We start from the raw sequence: 24692 nt of genomic DNA, 5'->3' as shown, positions 1-24692 counted from the left end.
GGCTCGCCCCCGGATTCAGTAGCACTGCAAGAAATTACTGTGCAGCCTGCCAAATCTGTCTCCTGAATAACCCAGGACAGAGAGTAAAAACCCCACGAAAACACCAGGTCCGGGCCCAATACCCCTTCCAGAGACTGCAAATTGATTACATACAAATGCCTAAGAGCGGCCCTTTTGAATTTGTCCTCGTGTGTATCGATTTATTCTCAGGTTGGCCTGAAAGTTATCCAGTAAAATCGGCTACAGCTAAAGCCACAGCTAAGAAACTGATCACTGAGTTAGTACCTAGGTTTGGTCTTCCTGAAACCATAGAATCAGATAGGGGGACACACTTTACAGGAGAAATCATGCAGAATGTGATGACCATGTTAGGGGTTCAACAAAGTTTTCACACCCCTTACCACCCACAGAGTTCAGGATCAGTGGAGAGAGTAAATGGGACAATAAAGTTAAAAATACAAAAAGCCATGCAAGAGTTAAACAAGCCTTGGCCAGAATGCCTGCCTTTGGCTTTGTTCTCTATAAGGTACACTCCAACAGGAAAGACAGGATTATCCCCATATGAGATACTTTTTGGGAATGCACCTAGATTGGGTTTATACTTTCCACAGAATATGCAATTGCAATGTGATAGTTTGACTGCATATGTGATACAATTACAACAACGTCTAACTAAGATCCACAAAAGTGTGTATTCTTCTCTTCCAGACCCTAATTCAATAACAGGTACACATACTCTGCTACCAGGGGATTATGTATATGTGAAGAAACACACCAGAAAGACATTGGAACCCAGGTTTGAAGGTCCTTACCAAGTACTCTTGACCACCGCCACCTCAGTAAAGCTGGAAGGAAAACCTACCTGGATACACGCATCACATTGCAAGAAACAACCCGAGAAAACAACATGATGAAATATCTACTTACATATTTTTTGTTGAAGATTGTTGTTTTACAAATATATGCATGGACTCCTGGTATTAATGTACTTGAAGTAGAGGAAACAACAACTTTCGAATGGGCTATAGATGATCCTAAAGTAGCAAATTATTATTGACAAAAGGTAGACTAGTACATCTTTCCTCACAGATACAACAGGATACTGCACCACATTGGTGGGATATATTTAGTGGAATGTCTTCTACAGCAACCAATACCTTTCACTGGTTGTTAAGTCCAATGGTAATTATTATTCTAATATTAATATCACTTACAATCACGAATATATGTGTATACAGGAAAATAAATAGGAAAATTAGGAGAATAGACAGGGTATACTGATAAATGTGTATTGACATCACCCTACTCCTATAAAACTCCTCTTCTTGAATTTTAAGATGTTGGTAATACCTAGGGAGATGGGTTCTACCCCTCTGACAACTCGCGGTCAGGGAAAGGACTCTGGGGAAAAACTGACTAGAACTTATTCATGAGGACCCAGGGGGAAGGAGAGGATGATGTCAAAGGGGGAAATTGATAAGGTCAGGGATTTAATTTAGAGTTCTCACTTAATATGATGCCTACATGTAAATCTGTTTTTAACTTTTTGGCTGTTGAACCCAATTGAAGCTGCTTTTGTTGTCTTGTAACTATATTGCCATGGTGTTGAAGCTTGTGTTCGTAACCCAGGTGACTCCTGTTGTTGTTTACCCTTGCCCTGTGTGGGGGGGTTGTGCTAATGCTATTGTTTGTATAAAAGGCCTTGGAAAGATTAAAGAGCAGCAGTCCATTATGCTCAAGAACTGATACACGGATTTCTGACTCTGTGTCTTAATTCCTATATGAAGCAATAATTTGGCAAAGCAATATAAACTATAAGCAACTTATTTAACAGTTGCATCTAACATTTGTTACTGAAAGATATGGGTGTTAGATGGTATATTACAGCTTACCAAGATAGTAATATGCAACCCTGCCCCTCTCCTCTCCTCCATAACAGAGGGGTGAGGTTCTGTAGTCCCCAGAAATAGCTGCTAAAAAATATAATTTATAATCGTTCGCAGAGAACATAGGCAGCTATCAGATGACATGATTCCTGGTAAAATCATTTTTTTTTAAAAACATATTAAGCAGATATAGCAAACCACTTTCAATGGTAAATTTTACAGACCAGAAAAGATGAGAGAAGTGTAATGTTGAGGTTTACATCAGGGTGGATTTGATTTAAATCAAGTCAATTTAAATCCACAATTTAAATCATGATTTAAGTCACTAGTAAAAAGGCTTGATTTAAATCATAAGAGAGCAACTGTCATCTCTGTCCTGCAGCAGATCCTTCTCTGACCCGCTGTTGACTCCCCGACAGTCCCATTCACATTAATGGGACGGCTCGTGATGCAGCTGTGACACTAAAGGGGAGGGACGCTGCGGCAGCAGGTGAGTGGATGCCTGCTAACAGGCACTGCCATGATGGATCTGAAATGACAGGTGCTCTTTAAATGTAAGGACTCATTCTTGCTGGTAATTAGAATGTTTAATATTTGCAAACAAAATGGTTTACTATTTAGATCAATAAGCTGCCGGGTTAGTAAAACAGCGATATCAGAACCGATTCAATCATACAGTTTGTAGTGTACATAGATTTGCAAAACAAAGGGATATTCCTGAACTTTGGTTTATTTCATGATTACTGTGAAATTATGTGAATGCATCAATGCAGTGCATGTTACCTCAGCTTGCAGAGTTTGGATTAATTGAATGAGTTTACCAAAAATGTAAATATTGCAAAATATACAGCCACAAAACCATCTTTAGATAGATTTTTACTACAAAAGCATGTTATTAAAATAAATTTGATAAAAATCAAAAAAATCAGATTTTTTTTTTTTTTTTTTTTTTTTTTGATTTAAAAAAAAAAAAATTGAATTTATATCCACCCTGGTTTACATCCACTTTTTAACGAATATCTCTGTTTTAACAGCTGGGGCAGATTGAAAATGATTTCTGGCCTTTAGGAGAAGGTCCCTTTCTTTTGTATTGCATTTCTAATTAACTACACTACAGAGTAATCGGGTGGTAATTGGAACACCAAAAATTATAAGACCCTGTCTATATAAGGTCCCACAGTTAACAGTGCATGTCAGAGCACAAACCAAGCCATGTAGTCCAAGGAATTGTCTGTAGACCTCCGAGATAGGACTGTATGGGGGCACAGATCTGGGGAAGGGTACAGAAACATTTCTGCAGCATTGAAAGTCCCAATGAGCACAGTGGCCTCCACCATCCATAAATGGAAGAAGTTTGGAACCACCAGGACTCTTCCTAGAGCGTGCTGCCAGGGCAAACTGAGCGATTGGGGGAGAAGGTCCTTAATCAGAGAGGTGATCAAGAACTCGATGGTCACTCTGACAGAGCTCCAGCATTTCTCTGTGGAGAGAGGAGAACCTTCCAGAAGAACAACCATCTCTGCAGCTCTCCACCGATCAGGCTTGAATGGAAAAGTGACCAGACGGGAGCCACTCCTCAGTAAAAGGCACATGACAGCCCACCTGGAGTTTGCCAAAAGGCACCTGAAGGACTCTGACCACGAGAAACAAAATTCTCTGGTCTGATGAAACAAAGTTTGAACTCTTTGGCTTGAATGGCAAGTTTCATGTCTGGAGGAAACCAGGCACCGCATATCACCTGGCTAAAACCACCCCTACAGTTAAGCATGGTGGTGGCGGCATCATGATGTGGGGATGTTTTTGAGTGGCAGGGACTGGGAGACTAGTCAGGATCGATGGAAAGATGAAAGCAGCAATGTACAGAGACATCCCTCAAGAAAACCTGCTCCAGAGCGCTCTGGACCTCAGACTGGGGCAAAGGTTCATCTTCCAACAGGACAACGACCCTAAGCACGCAGCCAAGATAACAAAGGAGTGGCTATAGGACAACTCTTTGAATGTCCTTGAGTGGCCCAGCCAGAGCCCAGATTTGAACCCAATTGAACATCTCTGGAGAGATCTGAAAATGGCTGCTCCACATCCAACCTAATGGAGCTTGAGAGGTCCTGCAAAGAAGAATGGGAGAAACTGCCCAAAAATAGGTGTGCCAAGCTTGTAGTATCATACTCTAAAAGACCTGAGGCTGCAATTGGTGCCAAAGTATTGAGCAAAGACTGTGAATACTTATGTACATGTGTGTTTTGTTTTAGAATTTTTCTTTTTTGTTTGTAGAATTTTGAGGAAAACAATGAATGTAATTCATTTTGGAATAAGGCTATAATCTAACAAATTGTGTAAAAAGTTAAGCACTGTGAGTACTTTTTGGATGCACTGTATCAATATTAAAAGCTTTTTGACTGTCAGATTTGTATTTTTTTTGCCCTTATAGAGGGGATGCACCTCTTTCTAATTGTCCTAAACACCAATGTCGTCATAAATAAAAGTGACAGTAATTCCTGTTCTGGTGGCAACTCAAAATGTTGGAAGGGGAAATCTTCCAATGGGGACACTTGTTCCTGTGACAAAGGGGATATCCATTCAAGGCATGCTGTGGATGACTGTCACAGTCGCTTGTGTTCCCAACTGGGCTCTCAAGCTATCCAATGGTTGGTGTCATAACTGATCTTGTGTGCAACACTATGACAATTGCAGATCAAACCGAGACTAAAATGGCAGCTTCCTTCCTGTAAAGGATTCGGCTTTAACTAGACCTGCAGCTGTAATTAAAACTTTTTGTGTGCATGTGTAATATGGCTTGTTTTTCCTTTGTGTTGGCTCTGTTGTGGCGGTAAAGCTGATTATCATTTTTCTCATACTGTATGTTGTTTAAAGGATTTATAGTAAACCCTGGTATAAGTGTAGTTTGCCCTGCTTTTTTGCACTGTGCATTGTATAACGTGTTGTTGTGCTGTATCAGCTCCATTAGGTGTCCAACAACCATCACTACTGGGAGCTTCACCTACCATCTACACGCAGTCAGCATTGGCAGCAGCCGGCCTCAGCACCCCTTCTCAAGCAAACTATCAACTCTCTCAGACTGCAGCACTCCAACAACATGCTGCAGCCGCCGCCGCAGCCGCTGCTCTCCAGCAGGTGAGTCAGTAATTCTTTATTACTGTCTTCTTTTTATTTTATTTAAATGCTATTGAGTCATACAAGGCTCTTGTTGGAAGCAACCCTGTTCACCCTGTGTCAGTGTAAAATTATATATAAGGGCTTATTCACACAGCACCAGTTCAGGGGCACCAGGCTGTAGTGTAATGCATGTTTCAGTGTACCCCATTATATTTATTTTTTATTTTTTTTTACTTTTATATGAATCATTATACAGTGCCTTCCAGTGTGCTGTGGTAAAAAGCTATGTCTGCCTATTACCACAGCTCAACGCACCTCACCTCCTGGCTGCATTGAAGTGTGAACAACCGTTTTCTATGTACCCTTGTGATGCCCTGGGTTGATCCAGTGCAGAAAAAAGCCGGTTACCGCACTGTGTGTGACAAAGCTCCAAAATGTACGCACACTTCGGCATTCTCAAATGCGTATTATTCTTTTGTGATGTTTACGTCTTTGTTGACTTGACTGAAGTCCCTTACAAGCGAGCCAGGGGAATAGAGCAGACCTGAGGGGGCCCGGGGGCGGGGACGGGGCTGGAGCAGGTGGCAGATGGTTGGGCAGTGTTCCGGACACTGGGCTGGAGGGGTGTCGTATCATCTATGATTGGCCAGTACACACCTGTGTGCTGCCAATGGTACAGGGATACCTCCTGGGGGTTTATACACTGGGGGGCAGGGGGACTACAAATCCCAGCATGTGTTGTACCTCCTCTTGCTATGATTTTAAATGTACTAAGTCCTTAGGGATCCTAAGAAGGTTAATAGGCATAACTATGTGTAAACCTGTGTCGTACATCTGTAAAGATCCACAACAGTGCTACATAAGAGAAGGTGGTTTCCTCATTGAAAATAAAGCTTTGTTAGTTAAAATTAAAAAAAAGGGCTCCTATCTTTTGTTAGCTGGCTTCTAGATTCAAAGCAAATTTGTCAAGTTCTGCAGTAATATTATAGCTAATAAAAAAAAAAAAAAAAAAAAAAAAAAAAAAGTCAGTTTCCTAACTTTTTTTTTTAAATTAATATTTCCTCCGCAGTCTTCACCATTTCTAACTAAAATCTAGTCCAATCTAATTAATTGCAGTTAATGCCTGTTTGCCATATTGGTTGCGTCTGACAGTTTGTAGTGACTGCCAGTATCCTACTCCGAGGTTGTCATCCTGCACATGGCCTTCCAATTTGTCACTGTAGAACATTCCATTATGTAGTTAATTTGTTTTACCCTTAGCAAGCTAGGGAAAATACTCAAAAGTATAGACAAGTTGTTTTATACTGCTCCTTTCAGAACTTCCATTCTGAGCAGCTTATTTTTTCTAAATGTAAATCATTACTAATTTAAAAATCTTGACCCATTACAAGTTCTTCCCATAGACCAGTGGCCATCAACCCTGTCCCCAGGGCCCACCAACAGGCCAGGTTTGCAAGATAACTGAAAAACATCACATGTGATATAATTTGCTGCTCAGTGATTGCAATATTCTAGTCTGCATCTCCCCAAGGTAATACATAGAATCTGGCCTGTTAGTGGGCCCTGAGGACAGGGTTGATGACCATTGTCATAGACTACTACATATCAGTCTGATGTTCATAGTGTATACTCTAGATCAGGGGTGTCCAGCCTGTGTCCTATGGGCCTCATGTGGCCTAAGACAGCTATGAATGCAACCCAACACAGGATCGTAAACTTACGTAAAAATCTTTTTTTTTTTTTTTTTTTTTTTTTTTTAAATGCATTTACACTCTGCGAACACACACATGCGACCAAAGAAAAATTTGACTGGCTTTCTTTACTGGACTTTTATACGTTTTATTTTCCCAAAGAGAAATATCCCACTCTTCACAATCCCACTCTTCACAATCGCGTCTTATTCATGTCACCAGTTTTTGGCAGCAACTATTTTGAAGGATGAAGCACATGAAGGACAAAATTAGCACCAAAATATCAGACTAGTACCTAATTTATTGAGAATTGCTACTCCGTCCGTCCAACCAGATATTGATGGGTTGGTTTATCAAAAACGGTGTCAAATATCGCATTAGTTTTATGTTGATGTCTTTTTACTTTTATAATAAAAAATATTACATAAAAATGAAGTTTTATTACTCAGGTAGGTACATTATCTATACCAGTGATCAATAACTTGTGATCTGCCCGACCTTTTTCTGCTCATCAGCTATTCTTATTGTTAGTGTATTTTATGTGTGGCCCAAGACCATTCCTCTTCTTCCAATGTGGCTCAGGAAGGTCAAATGTTGGGCAGCCCTGTTCTAGACGTTCTGAATGTTTTAGCTAAACTTTTTCCTTTTTTCCATCTTGTGCTGTAAAGCTTGCCAAATGTACAATGCTAGAATATTTGATATGTGAAGTAATTCAGGTAACCAGGGGATGTGTTTATGATAACCTAGTGAAGCTTGACAAATCATTTTTAAACTGCCTGTTAATTGCCTTATCTGTGTCATTTAAGTGTAACTGACCAGCTATGGACAATAAAATGTTGACAATATTCCCTACAAGCGGTAGGTTTGATTTAAAAGCAAACCTTCACTGACCTCTGTTGCCAAAGGGACTGCGGAGCAATTTACCCTCCATAGTGAAAACTTGCTATGTTATGGGGAACATTGAGAAACGTTAATTGTGCCTAAAACAGCATCCTGAAAATGTGCCTCCTAGATCTGAGGAGAACATGCAAGGAAAATGGAAAAAAAACAGCATTTTTGCTTGCACATGATTGGATGATGGAAATCAGCAGAGCTTTTCCTCATTTCAGAGCTTCCCCTCAGTTCTAGCACAACTGCACTTGCAAGTGCACAGACTATTTGCATTTACTAAATCAACCCCATTGAGTTTGGAGCAGAGTGATTTGAGCTGCTGACTTGGAACAGCTTTAGTGCTTATGTTATAAGTCTTGAGGATGTTTCTCTTCACAATGCCCGCAACTACAGGGGTTAGTGAAGGAAGGCTTTAACCCCCTCCCGCCGAGCGTACGCAGATGTGCGGCCTCGGCTTTCGGGGGTTATACTGGGATGATGCCCGCAGCTGCAGGCATCATCCCGGTACCATTTTGGAGAGCGGGCAATCGGCTTTCCAGGGATAACAACTGATGCGGCTAAAAGCCGCTCGGCTGTTATCCCGGAGGAGCGTGAGGGGACGAAAACGGCGATCTGAATACTTTGAAGTACGAAGGAGGGATTAGACCTTTTAGACCACCGATCCCTCCATAAAGAGTACCTGTCACCACCTATTACTGTCACAAGGGATGTTTACATTCCTTGTGACAGCAATAAAAGTGATCAAAAATGTTTTTTTTTTTTTAACCACTTGACAACTGGGCACTTAAACCCCCTTCCTAACCAGACCAATTTTCAGCTTTCGGTGCTCTCACGTTTTGAATGACAATTACTAAGTCATGCAACACTGTACCCATATGAAATTTTTGTCCTTTTTTTCACACAAATAGAGCTTTCTTTTGGTGGTATTTAATCACCGTTGGGTTTTTTATTTTTTGCGCTATAAAAGAAAAAAGACTGAAAATTCGGTAAAAAAATAAAATTTTCTTTGTTTCTGTTATAAAATTTAGCAAATGTAGCAATTTTTCTTCGTAAATTTTGGCCACAATTTATACTGCTACATATCTTTGGTAAAAATAAGTACAAATCGGTGTAAATTATTTGGTCTTTGTGAAAGTTATAGAGTCCAAAAGCTATGGTGCCAATATCTGAAAATTGATCACACCTGAATTACTGACAGCCTATCTATATTCTTGAGACCCTAACATGCCAGAAAAGTACAAATACCCCCCAAATGACCCCTTTTTGGAAAGAAGTCATTCCAAGGTATTTAGTAAGAGGCATGGTGAGTTTTTGAAGTTGTCATTTTTTTCCCACGATTCTTTGCAAAATCAAGATTTTTTTTTTTCTTTTTTTTTTTTTTTCCACAAAAATGTCATATTAGCAGGTTATTTCTCACACACCGCATATGCATACCACAAATTACACCCCAAAACACATTCTGCTATTACTCCCGAGTACGGCGATACCACATGTGTGAGACTTTTACACAGCGTGGCCACATACAGAGGCCCAACATGCAGGGGAGCACCTTCAGGCGTTCTGGAGTGCCCAGGCAAATTCTGACATTTCTCTCCTACATGTAAAAATCATCATTTATTTGCTAGAAAATTACATAGAACCCCAAAACATTATATATGTTTTTTTTTTAGCAAAGACCCTAGAGAATACAATGGCGGTTGTTGCAACTTTTTATCTTGCACGGTATTTGCGCAGCAATTTTTTGAACGCTTTTTTTGGGCTTGTTTTGTGCTTTAAAAAAAAACAAAAATAGTAAAGTTGGCCCAATGTTTTTGCATAATGTGAAAGATGAAGTTACACCGAGTAAATAGATACCTAACATGTCACTCTTCAAAATCGCACACGCTCGTGGAATGGCGCCAAACTTCGCTACTTAAAAATCCCCATAGGCGACGCTTTAAAATTTTTTACTGGTTACATGTTTTGAGTTACAGAGGAGGTCTAGGGCCAAAATTATTGCTCTCGCTCTAACGTTCGCACCGATACCTCACGTGTGGTTTGAACACCGTTTTCATATGTGGGCGGGACTTACGTATGCGTTCGCTTCTGCATGCGAGCACATGGACAGGGGCGCTTTAAAAATTTTTATTTTTTTTATTGTTCATTTTACTTTATTTATTATAGTTTGACACTTTTTTCCCCCAAAAAATTTTTTTGATCACTTTTATTCCTATTACAAGGAATGTAAACATCCCTTGTAATAGGAATATGGCATGACAGGTGCTCTTTACAGTGAGATATGGGGTCAATAAGACCCCACATCTCACCTCTAGGCTGGGAAGCCTGAAATAATAAAAAAAAAAAACCATCCTGGCTTTGATCGTAGCGGTGAGACGGTAGAAGCACCGGAGGGCGGCGGGAAGGGGGGGAGGTCCCCTCTCGCCTCCCATAAGAACGATCAAGCAGTGGAACAGCTGCTATGATCATTCCTATGGTATAGGGAATCGCCGGCTGAAAAAGCTGATATCTGAATGATACCTGTAGCTGCACCCATCATTCAGATATCCCTGCACAAAGTCAAGGATGTTGTATGACGGCCGGCGGGCCGGAAGTGGTTAAAACACATTTTTTTTTTTTTTTTTTTTTAACACAAAGTTGTCCATTTATACAATATTTCTAACACATAACATGTACATACCAAAAATGACACCCCGAAATAGATTCTCCTACTCCTCCTGAGTACGGCGATACCACATGTGTGAGACTTCCACAGCCTGGCCACATACAGAGGCCGAGTACAGCTGAATATGGCCGAGCATGGTTGGGTATGGCTGCGCAGGGTATCGCCGGGTATGGCTGGGTATTGCAGGATATTGCGGGGTGTTGCAGAGTAGTGCGGGGTGTTGCGGAGTAGTACAGTGTATTGCGGGGTGTTGCAGAGTATTGCGGGGTATTGCAGAATATTGCGGGGTATTGCGGAGTAGTGCAGAGTAGTGCAGAGTAGTGCAGAGTATTGTGGGGTATTGTGGGGTATTGTGGGGTATGGCAGAGTATTGTGGGGTATGGCAGAGTATTGTGGGGTATGGCAGAGTATTGTGGGGTATGGCAGAGTATTGTGGGGTATTGCATGGCATTGCAGGGTATTATATTATGGAGGGATGGCTGAGCATGGAGGGATGGATGGATGGATGTGACTGTATTTGTCACAGAGCAGCGTTGTGGGCACTACAGATGCAGCCCACAACGCTGCTACCATCCGATCCCTCCCCCGCTCCTCCCCCTCTGTACCGATCGGTACACAGAGGGGAGGGAGGAACCGGCGTCATGACATGACGCCGGTTTGTTTACATGTGATCGCTCCGTCACCGTTCACCGTGATGTGCCGGGTCCTCTGGACCCGGCGGTCACGGAAGTTCTCGGGTGCGCGCCCCAGGGGGCGCGCAAGAGCAGTATTCTGGGAGGGCGTCCCAGGGACGTCCACCCAGGATAACCCGACCGCGCTGTGGCCGTCTTTTGGCTATGGACCGGTCAGTATGTGGTTAAACACAATTTAATAATATAAAAATAAATAAGAACATTTTTTTTTTTTTTTTTAAAGCGCCCCCGTCCCCGCGAGCTCACGCATATGGAAGTCTCGCCCGCATATGTAAACGGTGTTCAAATCACATGTGAGGTATCGCCGCGATCGTCAGAGTGAGAGCAATAATTCTAGCACTAGACCTCCTCTGTAACTCTAACCTGGTAACCGTAAAAAAAAATTTAAAGCGTTGCCTATGGAAATTCTTAGGTACCGTAGTTTGTCGCCATTCCACGAGTGCGTGCAATTCTAAAGCGTGACATGTTTGGTATCTATTTACTCGACGTAACATCATCTTTCACATTATACAAAAAAATTGGGCTAACTTTACTGTTTCGTTTTTTTAAAATTCATGAAAGTGTCCCTTTTCCCAAAAAGTTGCGTTTAAAACACCACTGCACAAATACCGTGTGACATAGAATATTGCAACAATCGCCATTTTATTCTCTAGATTCTCTGCTAAAAAAAAAATATATATATAATGTTTGGGGGCTCTAAGTAATTTTCTAGCAAAAAATACGGATTTTAACTTGTAAACACCAAATGTCAGAAATAGGCTTAGTCATGAAAGGGTTAAAAAAGCTCCTTTGGCACTTGTAAATGCGAAAGTAAACCCATCCATAAAACTGTTTCATTTCCGGTACGTGCCGGAAATGTAACACTCCCATTGGTTGCGCTCTCAACCAAACTTCCAAACCATCCAATGGCTGGTGTCTAAACTGATCACATGTGTAGCATCATGGCAGTTGTAGATTAAACGGAGGCAAAGATGTCAGCTTCCTTGGCTGAAAGCGATAGGGGAGTTTACTTACACTTTAAGAATATACAGTGGGGACGGAAAGTATTCAGACCCCCTTAAATTTTTCACTCTTTGTTATATTGCAGCCATTTGCTAAAATCATTTAAGTTCGTTTTTTTTTTCTTCATTAATGTACACACAGCACCCCATATTGACAGAAAAACACAGTATTGTTGACATTTTTGCAGATTTATTAAAAAAGAAAAACTTAACCACTTGACCACTGGGCACTTAAACCCCCTTAATAACCAGACCAATTTTCAGCTTTTGGTGCTCTCACATTTTGAATGACAATTACTCAGTCATGCAACACTGTATCTATATGAATTTTTTGTCCTTTTTTTCACACAAATAGAGCTTTCTTTTGGTGGTATTTAATCACCGCTGGGTTCTTTATTTTTTGCGCTATAAAAGAAAAAAGACCGAAAAATCTGTAAAAAAATAAATTTTTCTTCGTTTCTGTTATAAAATTTTGAAAATTAGTAATTTTTCTTCATATATTTTGGCCAAAATTTATACCGCTACATATATCTTTGGTAAAAATAACCCAAATTAGTGTATATTATTTGGTCTTTGTGAAAGTTATAGCGTCCACAAGCTATGGTACCAATATCTGAAAATTGATCACACCTGAAGTACTGACGGCCTATCTCATTTCTTGAGACCCTAACATGCCAGAAAAGTACAAATACCCCCCAAATGACCCCTTTTTGAAAAGAAGACATTCCAAGGTATTTAGAAAGATGCATGATGAGTTTTTTGAAGTTGTCATTTTTTCCCACAATTCTTTGCAAAATCAAGTTTTTTTTTTTTTTTTTTCACAAAATTGTCATATTAGCAGGTTATTTCTCACACACAGCATATGCATACCACAAATTACACCCCAAAACACATTCTGCTATTACTCCCGAGTATGGTGATACCACATGTGTGAGACTTTTACACAGCGTGGCCACATACAGAGGCCCAACATGCAGGGGAGCACCTTCAGGCGTTCTGGAGCACCCAGGCCAATTCTGACATTTCTCTCCTACATGTAAAAATCATCGTTTATTTGCTAGAAAATTACATAGAACCCCAAAACATTATATATGTTTTTTTAGCAAAGACCCTAGAGAATACAATAGCGGTCATTGCAACTTTTTATCTCGCACGATATTTGCGCAGCAATTTTTGGAACGCGTTTTTTTTGGAAAAAAAACTGTTTTTTGCTTTAAAAAAAAACAAAACAGTAAGGTTAGCCCAATGTTTTTGCATAATATGAAAGATGAAGTTACGCCGAGTTAATAGATACCTAACATGTCACCTTTCAAAATTGCACACGCTTGTGGAATGGCGCCAAACTTCACCACTTAAAAATCCCCATAGGCGACGCTTTAAAATTTTTTACTGGTTACAAATTTTGAGTTACAGAGGAGGTCTAGGGCCAAAATTATTGCTCTCGCTCTACCGATCGCAGCGATACCTCACATGTGTGGTTTGAACACCGTTTTCATATGTGGGCGGGACTTACGTATGCGTTCGCTTCTGCATGCGAGCACACGGACAGGGGCGCTTTAAAAAATTTTTATTTTTTTTTTATTGTTCATTTTACTTTATTTATTTTAGTTTGACACTTTTTTCCAAAAAAAAAAAATTTTTGATCACTTTTATTCCTATTACAAGGAATGTAAACATCCCTTGTAATAGGAATATGGCATGACAGGTCCTCTTTACAGTGAGATATGGGGTCAATAAGACCCCACATCTCACCTCTAGGCTGTTCCTGAAATAAAAAAAAAAAAAAAAAAAAAAAAAAGATCCTGGCTTCGATCATAGCGGTGAGTCGGTAGAAGCACCGGAGGGCGGCGGGAGGGGGGGACGTCTCCTCTTGCCTCCCGTAAGAACGATCAAGCAGTGTAACAGCCGCTACGATCATTCTTATGGTGTAGGGAATCGCCGGCTGAAAAAGATGATATCTGAATGATGCCTGTAGCTGCACCCATCATTCAGATATCCCCGCACAAAGTCAAGGACGTCGTATGACGGAAGGCGGGAAGTGGTTAAAACGCTTTTTTTTTTTTTTAACACAAAGTTGTCCATTTATACAATATTTCTAACACATAGCATGTATATACCAAAAATGACCCCCCAAAATAGATTCTCCTACTATTCCTGAGTACGGCGATACCACATGTGTGAGACTTCCACAGCCTGGCCACATACAGAGGCTGGGTACGGCTGAGCATGGCTGGGTATTGCAGAGTATCGCCGAGTATGACTGGGTATGGCAGAGTATGGCTGGGTATCACCGAGTATTGCAGAGTATGGCTGGGTATTGCAGAGTATGGCTGGGTATCACCGAGTATTGCAGAGTATGGCTGGGTATGGCAGAGTATGGCTGGGTATGGCAGAGTATGGCTGGGTATGGCAGAGTATGGCTGGGTATGGCAGAGTATGGCTGGGTATGGCAGAGTATGGCTGGGTATGGCAGAGTATGGCTGGGTATGGCAGAGTATGGCTGGGTATGGCAGAGTATGGCTGGGTATGGCAGAGTATGGCTGGGTATGGCAGAGTATGGCTGGGTATGGCAGAGTATGGCTGGGTATGGCAGAGTATGGCTGGGTATGGCAGAGTATGGCTGGGTATGGCAGAGTATGGCTGGGTATGGCAGAGTATGGCTGGGTATGGCAGAGTATGGCTGGGTATGGCAGAGTATGGCTGGGTATGGCAGAGTATGGCTGGGTATGGCAGAGTATGGCTGGGTATGGCAGAGTATGGCTGGGTATGGCAGAGTATGGCTGGGTATGGCAGAGTATGGCTGGGTATGGCAGAGTATTGCGGGGTATGGCAGAGTATTGCGGGGTATGGCAGAGTATTGCGGGGTATGGCAGAGTATTGCGGGGTATGGCAGAGTATTGCGGGGTATGGCAGAGTATTGCGGGGTATGGCAGAGTATTGCGGGGTATGGCAGAGTATTGCGGGGTATGGCAGGGTATGGCAGAGTATTGCGGGGTATTGCAGGGTATTGCAGAGTATTTCGGGGTATTGCAGGGTATGGCAGAGTATTGCGGGGTATGGCAGAGTATTGCGGGGTATGGCAGGGTATAGCAGAGTATTGCGGGGTATGGCAGAGTATTGCGGGGTATGGCAGAGTATTGCGGGGTATGGCAGAGTATTGCGGGGTATGGCAGAGTATTGCGGGGTATGGCAGAGTATTGCGGGGTATTGCGGGGTATGGCAGAGTATTGCGGGGTATGGCAGAGTATTGCGGGGTATGGCAGAGTATTGCGGGGTATGGCAGAGTATTGCGGGGTATGGCAGAGTATTGCGGGGTATGGCAGAGTATTGCGGGGTATGGCAGAGTATTGCGGGGTATGGCAGAGTATTGCGGGGTATGGCAGAGTATTGCGGGGTATGGCAGAGTATTGCGGGGTATGGCAGAGTATTGCGGGGTATGGCAGAGTATTGCGGGGTATGGCAGAGTATTGCGGGGTATGGCGGGGTATTGCAGGGTATGGCAGGGTATTGCAGAGTATTTCGGGGTATTGCAGGGTATGGCAGAGTATTGCGGGGTATTGCAGGGTATGGCAGAGTATTGCGGGGTATGGCAGAGTATTGCGGGGTATGGCAGAGTATTGCGGGGTATGGCAGAGTATTGCGGGGTATGGCAGAGTATTGCGGGGTATTGCGGGGTATGGCAGAGTATTGCGGGGTATGGCAGAGTATTGCGGGGTATGGCAGAGTATTGCGGGGTATGGCAGAGTATTGCGGGGTATGGCAGAGTATTGCGGGGTATGGCAGAGTATTGCGGGGTATGGCAGGGTATTGCGGGGTATGGCGGGGTATTGCAGGGTATGGCAGGGTATTGCAGAGTATTTCGGGGTATTGCAGGGTATGGCAGAGTATTGCGGGGTATTGCAGGGTATGGCAGAGTATTGCGGGGTATGGCAGAGTATTGCGGGGTATGGCGGGGTATTGCAGGGTATGGCAGGGTATTGCAGAGTATTTCGGGGTATTGCAGGGTATGGCAGAGTATTGCGGGGTATTGCGGGGTATGGCAGAGTATTGCGGGGTATGGCAGAGTATTGCGGGGTATGGCGGGGTATTGCAGGGTATGGCAGGGTATTGCAGAGTATTTCGGGGTATTGCAGGGTATGGCAGAGTATTGCGGGGTATTGCAGGGTATGGCAGAGTATTGCGGGGTATGGCAGAGTATTGCGGGGTATGGCAGAGTATTGCGGGGTATGGCAGAGTATTGCGGGGTATGGCAGAGTATTGCGGGGTATTGCGGGGTATGGCAGAGTATTGCGGGGTATGGCAGAGTATTGCGGGGTATGGCAGAGTATTGCGGGGTATGGCAGAGTATTGCGGGGTATGGCAGAGTATTGCGGGGTATGGCAGAGTATTGCGGGGTATGGCGGGGTATTGCGGGGTATGGCGGGGTATTGCAGGGTATGGCAGGGTATTGCAGAGTATTTCGGGGTATTGCAGGGTATGGCAGAGTATTGCGGGGTATTGCAGGGTATGGCAGAGTATTTCGGGGTATTGCAGGGTATGGCAGAGTATTTCGGGGTATTTCGGGGTATTGCAGGGTATGGCAGGGTATTGCAGAGTATTTCGGGGTATTGCGGGGTATGGCAGAGTATTGCGGGGTATGGCAGAGTATTGCGGGGTATGGCAGAGTATTGCGGGGTATGGCAGAGTATTGCGGGGTATGGCAGGGTATGGCAGAGTATTGCGGGGTATGGCAGAGTATTGCGGGGTATGGCAGAGTATTGCGGGGTATGGCAGAGTATTGCGGGGTATTGCGGGGTATGGCAGAGTATTGCGGGGTATGGCAGAGTATTGCGGGGTATGGCAGAGTATTGCGGGGTATGGCAGAGTATTGCGGGGTATGGCAGAGTATTGCGGGGTATGGCAGAGTATTGCGGGGTATGGCAGAGTATTGCGGGGTATGGCAGAGTATTGCGGGGTATGGCAGAGTATTGCGGGGTATGGCGGGGTATTGCAGGGTATTGCAGAGTATTTCGGGGTATTGCAGGGTATGGCAGAGTATTGCGGGGTATTGCAGGGTATTGCAGAGTATTTCGGGGTATTGCAGGGTATGGCAGAGTATTGCGGGGTATTGCAGGGTATGGCAGAGTATTGCAGGGTATGGCAGGGTATGGCAGAGTATTGCGGGGTATTGCAGGGTATGGCAGAGTATTGCGGGGTATTGCAGGGTATGGCAGAGTATTGCGGGGTATGGCAGAGTATTGCGGGGTATGGCAGAGTATTGCGGGGTATGGCAGAGTATTGCGGGGTATGGCAGAGTATTGCGGGGTATGGCAGAGTATTGCGGGGTATTGCGGGGTATTGCAGGGTATGGCAGGGTATTGCAGAGTATTTCGGGGTATTGCAGGGTATGGCAGAGTATTGCGGGGTATTGCGGGGTATTGCAGGGTATGGCAGGGTATTGCAGAGTATTGCGGGGTATTGCAGAGTATTGCAGGGTATTGCGGGGTATGGCGGGGTATTGCAGGGTATGGCAGGGTATTGCAGAGTATTTCGGGGTATTGCAGGGTATGGCAGAGTATTGCGGGGTATTGCAGGGTATGGCAGAGTATTTCGGGGTATTGCAGGGTATGGCAGAGTATTTCGGGGTATTGCAGGGTATTGCAGAGTATTTCGGGGTATTGCAGGGTATGGCAGAGTATTGCGGGGTATTGCAGGGTATGGCAGAGTATTGCAGGGTATGGCAGGGTATGGCAGAGTATTGCGGGGTATTGCAGGGTATGGCAGAGTATTGCGGGGTATTGCAGGGTATGGCAGAGTATTGCGGGGTATGGCAGAGTATTGCGGGGTATGGCGGGGTATTGCAGGGTATTGCAGAGTATTTCGGGGTATTGCAGGGTATGGCAGAGTATTGCGGGGTATTGCAGGGTATTGCAGAGTATTTCGGGGTATTGCAGGGTATGGCAGAGTATTGCGGGGTATTGCAGGGTATGGCAGAGTATTGCAGGGTATGGCAGAGTATTGCGGGGTATTGCAGGGTATGGCAGAGTATTGCGGGGTATTGCAGGGTATGGCAGAGTATTGCGGGGTATGGCAGAGTATTGCGGGGTATGGCAGAGTATTGCGGGGTATGGCAGAGTATTGCGGGGTATGGCAGAGTATTGCGGGGTATTGCGGGGTATTGCAGGGTATGGCAGGGTATTGCAGAGTATTTCGGGGTATTGCAGGGTATGGCAGAGTATTGCGGGGTATTGCGGGGTATTGCAGGGTATGGCAGGGTATTGCAGAGTATTGCGGGGTATTGCAGAGTATTGCAGGGTATTGCGGGGTATTGCGGGGTATTGCAGGGTATGGCAGGGTATTGCAGAGTATTTCGGGGTATTGCAGGGTATTGCAGAGTATTTCGGGGTATTGCAGGGTATTGCAGAGTATTTCGGGGTATTGCAGGGTATGGCAGAGTATTGCGGGGTATTGCAGGGTATTGCAGAGTATTTCGGGGTATTGCAGGGTATGGCAGAGTATTGCGGGGTATTGCGGGGTATTGCGGGGTATTGCGGGGTATGGCAGGGTATTGCAGAGTATTTCGGGGTATTGCAGGGTATGGCAGAGTATTGCGGGGTATTGCAGGGTATTGCAGAGTATTTCGGGGTATTGCAGGGTATGGCAGAGTATTGTGGGGTATTGCAGGGTATGGCAGAGTATTGCGGGGTATTGCAGGGTATGGCAGAGTATTGCGGGGTATTGCAGGGTATGGCAGGGTATGGCAGAGTATTGCGGGGTATTGCAGGGTATGGCAGAGTATTTCGGGGTATTGCAGGGTATGGCAGAGTATTGCGGGGTATTGCAGGGTATGGCAGAGTATTGTGGGGTATTGCAGGGTATGGCAGAGTATTGCGGGGTATGGCAGAGTATTGCGGGGTATGGCAGAGTATTGCGGGGTATGGCAGAGTATTGCGGGGTATGGCAGGGTATGGCAGAGTATTGCGGGGTATTGCGGGGTATGGCAGAGTATTGCGGGGTATGGCAGAGTATTGCGGGGTATGGCAGAGTATTGCGGGGTATTGCGGGGTATGGCAGAGTATTGCGGGGTATGGCAGAGTATTGCGGGGTATGGCAGAGTATTGCGGGGTATGGCAGAGTATTGCGGGGTATTGCAGGGTATTGCAGAGGGAATTGCAGAGTATTGCACAGCATTGCAGGGCATACAGAGTAGTAGGGATGGTTGAGCATGGATGGATGGATGGCTGGATGTCTCTGTGCAGCGCTGTGGGCACTACAGATGCAGCCCACAACGCTGCAGCCATCCATCCATCCGCCCGCCTCTTCGGTCACTGTGTACCGATCGGTACACAGGAGGGTAGGAGAGGGGGAGGAGAGGAACCGGCGTCATCAGATGACGCCGGTTTGTTTACATGTGATCGCTCCGTCATTTGACGGAGCGATCACATGGTAAACGGCCGCGATCAGCGGCCATTTACCGGGATCTGTGATGCGCCGGGTCCTCTGGACCCGGCGATCACGGATGCTCTCGAGTGCGCGCCCTAGGGGGCGCGCGAGAGCAGAATTCTGGGAGGACGTCCCTGGACGTCCTCCCAGAGTTAAACAACCGCCCTGTAGCCGTCATTTGGCTATGGGCCGGTTGTTAAGTGGTTAAATATCACATGGTCCTAAGTATTCAGACCCTTTGCTCAGTGTTTAGTAGAAGCACCCTTTTGATCTAATACAGCCATGAGTCTTTTTGGGAAAGATGCAACAAGTTTTTCACACCTGGATTTGGGGATCCTCTCCAGTTCTATCAGGTTGGAAGGTAAACGTTGGTGGACAGCCATTTTTAGGTCTCTCCAGAGATGCTCAATTGGGTTTAAGTCAGGGCTCTGGTTGGGCCATTCTAGTACAGTCACTGAATTGTTGTGAAGCCACTCCTTTGTTATTTTAGCTGTGTGCTTAGGGTCATTGTCTTGTTGGAAGGTAAACCTTCGGTCTGAGGTCCTGAGTACTCTGGAGAAGGTTTTCGTCCAGGATATCCCTGTACTTGGCCACATTCATCTTTCCCTCCATTGCAACCAATCATCCTGTCCCTGCAGCAGAAAAACACCCCCACAGCATGATGCTGCCACCACCATGATTCACTGTTGGGACTGTATTGGACAGGTGATGAGCAGTGCCTGGTTTTCTCCACACATACAGCTTAGAATTAAGGCCAAAAAAGTTATATCTTGGTCTCATCAGACCAGAGAATCTTATTTCACCATCTTGGAGTCCTTCAGGTGTTTTTTTTTAGCAAACTCCATACGGGCTTTCATGTGTCTTGCACTGAGGAGAGGCTTCCGTCGGGCCACTCTGCCATAAAGCCCCGACTGGTGGAGGGCTGCAGTGATGGTTGACTTTCTACAACTTTCTCCCATCTCCCGACTGCATCTCTGGAGCTCAGCCCCAGTGATCTTTGGGTTCTTCTTTGCCTCTCTAACCAAGGCTCTTCTCCCCCGATAGCTCAGTTTGGCTGGACGGCCAGCTCTAGGAAGGGTTCTGGTCATCCAAAACGTCTTCCATTTAAGGATTATGAAGGCCACTGTGCTCTTAGGAACCTTAAGTGCAGCAGAAATTTTTTTGTAACCTTGGCCAGATCTGTGCCTTTTCCACAATTCTGTTTCTGAGCTCTTCAGGCAGTTCCTCTGACCTCATGATTCTCATTTGCTCTGACATGCACTGTGAGCTGTAAGGTCTTTTATAGACAGGTGTGTGGCTTTCCTAATCAAGTCCACTCAGTATAATCAAACACAGCTGGACTCAAATGAAGGTGTAGAACCATCACAAGGATGATCAGAAGAAATGGACAGCACCTGAGTTAAATATGAGTGTCACAGCAAAGGGTCTGAATACTTAGGACCATATGATATTTCAGTTTTTCTTTTTTAATAAATCTGTCAACAATTCTGTGTTTTTCTGTCAATATGGGGTGCTGTGTGTACATTAATGAGGAAAAAAAATGAACTTAAATGATTTTAGCAAATGGCTGAAATATAACAAAGAGTGAAAAATTTAAGGGGGTCTGAATACTTTCCATCCCCACTGTATAAATACTTGGGTGTCCATACAGGACAAAGGTTCACTTTAAAATGAGTGTGTTTATAAACACCTGTGTAAAAAAAAAAAAAAAAAAAAGCCCTATTTTGGGCTGCATTCAGCAGCAGTGGTGCATTCTATTTGAAATAGTTTGGTTTCGCTTGTTTGGAACTAATGTGTGGGTCAACTTCTTTGTGAGCCTTCTTGGCAGGTTCCCTTTGAGTAAACTTAATTTTGTTAGACCATTTGCATATAACTTTATTGCTTTCTTAGCTACTTGTATTTTGTTGTCTAACAGCTAAAGAAAACACGAGTAGAAAAAAAATAATTTATAAATAATAATTTTTTTTTTTTATCTTAATGCATTAAGATAAAAAGCCTTCTGTGTGCAGCAGCCCCCCTAATTCTTACCTGAGCCCCATCTTGATCCAGCAATGTTGCAATAGAGGCTCGGCTGCCCTGGACTCTCTCTCCTCATTGGCTAAGACGGCAGCAGTGCGTCATTGGCTCCCGCTGCTGTCAATCAAAGTCAGTGAGCCAGTGAGGAGAGAGGGGGCGGGGCCTAGCCACGGTTTTCTGTCTGAATTGTTACACAGAGCTGTGACTCGGCCCATGTGCCCCCATAGCAAGCTGCTTGCTAAGGGCGCACTCAGCAGGAGGGAAGGGCCAGGAGTTCCGGAGAAGGACCCAAGAAGATGAGGATCAGAACTGCTTTGTGCAAAACCGCTGCATAGCGCAGGTAAGTATAACATGTTAGTTATTTTTAAACACAAAATAACAAGACTTTAGTATCACTTTAACTTTTAGGGCTAAACAACATGAAAGATTGCAATCTCAATCTATGGAGTGATACAACTTCTTGTAGACAATTGCCTTATTTTCAGCACTTCAAAATGAATGTGCCACAAATGGAGTCTCTGGTAACAAGACATGAAGTCACTTTATAGCAATGAGGCTGCCGTTGTCCTCTCATTCTAAAAAGTCTAGAAGATGAACTGAATGAATTCAGCAAGAGACAGCCAGGCAACTAGTATTGTTAGGAGGTCAGCAATAAAAAACCCCTGCATTTCTGCCATTACAGACTACCTTTAAAAGGAACCTATTGTGCTAAAAGTATGGTAGCTATCATTGTGTTTTGTTTTTCTTTTATTTATTTAAAAGGTGCATGCTCTTGAACTGTTATCCTGATTTCTCTATTTGGAAAGTCACTGACCCAGAACAAATGTATGCTTTTCAAAAGCCCCAACATTTCTATATGTGCATGCTGGTTGCAGGTCAACGACAAAGTTGTAAAGCAATCATGAGGATGACTTGCACCTTTTTTCAAGAAAACCTACACTTATTGCTTCCCTCTGTACCAGCAACTCCCTGACATGATCATATTGTAAATACTGTATTTATTGGCGTTTAACACACCTATTTTCACCCTGAAAATCTGGTGCAAATAGTGTGTGCGTGTTATACGCCAATACTGCAATTTGGGCTGCCTAGAAGGGGACAGGAAGGGGGCGAGACGAGCGCCGTCAGATTACATACAGCGAGAATCTCTTGTTTACTCAGTGGCCTCTGTAATAGGAAGTCCCGTCTCCTGGGCCAGCAGAAGCCGGTCCAGGAGGCAGGACTTTGTATTAAAGAGGCCACTGAGTGAATGGGAGATTCTCGCTGTATGTAATCTGACGGTGCTCGTCCCACCCCCCTCCCTGTCCCCTCTGAGGCAGCAGTAATCTGAGGTGAGGCTGCAGATGGGCATTGATCAGGCTGCATTTATGGCAATGGTAAGGCTGCATATGGGCATTGATCAAGCTGCATTGATGGGCAATTGTGAGGCTGCAGATGGGCATTGATCAAGCTGTATTGATGGGCAATTGTGAGGCTGCAGATGGCATTGATCAGGCTGCAGATGGGCAATGGTGAGGCTGCATTGATGGGCACTGATCCTTATTTTGCTTCAAAGTTCTTTATTTAAAATTTAAGTTTTTTTCCTGAAGGTGCGTGTTATACGCCTGTGTGTGTTTATATGCCGATAAATACGGTAATATAAATCTGAAGCATATATCAAAGGTCAGAGCTTGTTTCACAATTTTATTGATTTGTTTACTACTATTACCTATGGGGAATTTCATTGTTGCTTTTCCAAATAATAAGTTGGGTGTTCTGACCTCACAAGCTGCATGCTTTTAGGCCAGGTGTCGCATACCTGGTGGTGGAACTTGACATGAAGAGGTAGGCGTATATTACACCTAAAGCTCAGTTCACCCGGTAAGGTAACAGAAGGCACAAGAATGCAGAGTGGCACAAGTGCCTGACAGTTCTTGCGGTGATAGGTGCAGAAGAGTCGTCTGTACGTTTCCAGGTGCAGGCTGGACCATGATTGCCGTACATCAGAGATGACAGGCTGTGGGTGCATGGTAGAGGCTGGCAGCTCACTGACAGACAGCAGGCACTGGCAGACTGGTGGTAACTGGGTGCAGGTGGCAGGCACAGAGCAGAGAGCAGAGTCAAGCAAACTGGATCGGTAACTTGTGAATAGGTCAGGAGACAGAAGAGTCCAGGCCTGGGTTGGTAACAAAAAGGCAGATCAGCATAAGGAGCACACAGAGACGTAAACCAGTGACAAGACAGGGGTCAGCGCAGGCAGAGTTCAGACGTAGTCAGGGACACATCAGGTCAGCAGCAGCAGGTCAAATGCAGGAACTGGTAGCAGGTATACAGGAAATGTTATAGACCAGGGGTCTCCAAACTTTCTAAACAAAGAGCCAGGTTACTGTCATTCAAACTTTAGGGGGGCTGTACTGTGGCCAGTGGGAGAAGACTATGTCCTGGCTTTAGTGTGCATAAACAATGATCCATAATTGGTATTGGGGGGTATAATGGAACCCCATCATTGGTATCAATGGGAAGAATAGTGCCCCATCATTGGTGTCAATGGGAGAATTAGTGCCCTGTTGTTGGTGTCAGTGGCAGGAACTATGTCAGCAACAGTAGAGGGAATAATGCCCCAAGGGCCAGATAAAAGCAAGCAAAGGGCCGCAGTTTGGAGACAACTGTTATAGACCATACGGCAAGGACCCAGTGTATCTCGATAGTCCTTTCCTGATTCCAGGTAACTAGAATTGTCAGAAGAGGTATGTAGTGGCAGCTTACATATTACCATTAGAATACGTTTTTTCTTTAGAGTTGCAAGGCAGTATCCATGCTATGTGTTTCTCCCATGACTTTCCTGAAGTTGCAGCTCCCATATTTTGTATCACAACAGTTGCACCCGCTTTCACAATTTAAAAAAAAAAATACGGTCGTGCAAGGCTTCGCCCACCTGGCCGCATCACTCATTCACAAACGTCTGTGAATGGGAGAACTACAACTATCGTCAGCCATTGCTGCTCTCAGCTTGTAGTTCTCAGTGAACTACCAGGGCACGGATGAGTGCTCTAGATTCTAGTTCATTGATACTCTCTGTCATTCAGTAACTGCCTGCCCGTACCTTGTACACTGCTAGTCAGCAGAAGCCTGAGATTGCACCCGTGATCAGCTGATCACGGGTGCAATGCTTTGCAGGCTCTTAATAAAAAAATAAAATTTAAATGCACATTTTTTTTTTACCTGCAAAAAAGATGGCCTATTATTATTATTATTATTATTATTCTTATTTATTTTTTATAAAGGTGAACTTAGCCTTTTAAGTGTGTGAGGTCATTATGACATCACACCACTAAAAC

General features: G+C 44.2%; 1 protein-coding gene across 5 annotated transcripts in view; it reads left to right on the top strand.

The window, feature by feature from the left end:
* Nucleotides 1–24692, top strand: part of CCAR1 (cell division cycle and apoptosis regulator 1) — a 108896-nt gene that overhangs the window by 20136 nt on the left and 64068 nt on the right. For all 5 annotated transcript variants that reach the window (XM_073596478.1, XM_073596480.1, XM_073596479.1 and 2 more), the window contains exon 3: nt 4843–5018. In XM_073596478.1, coding sequence (XP_073452579.1) covers nt 4843–5018 — 176 coding nt within the window. The remainder of the gene's footprint in view (nt 1–4842; nt 5019–24692) is intronic.

Source organism: Aquarana catesbeiana, linkage group LG08, assembly GCF_042186555.1.
Source record: "Aquarana catesbeiana isolate 2022-GZ linkage group LG08, ASM4218655v1, whole genome shotgun sequence".
NCBI lineage: Eukaryota > Metazoa > Chordata > Amphibia > Anura > Ranidae > Aquarana > Aquarana catesbeiana.
Note: the sequence above shows the minus strand (reverse complement) of the source record. Positions and strands in the feature narration are given on the sequence as shown.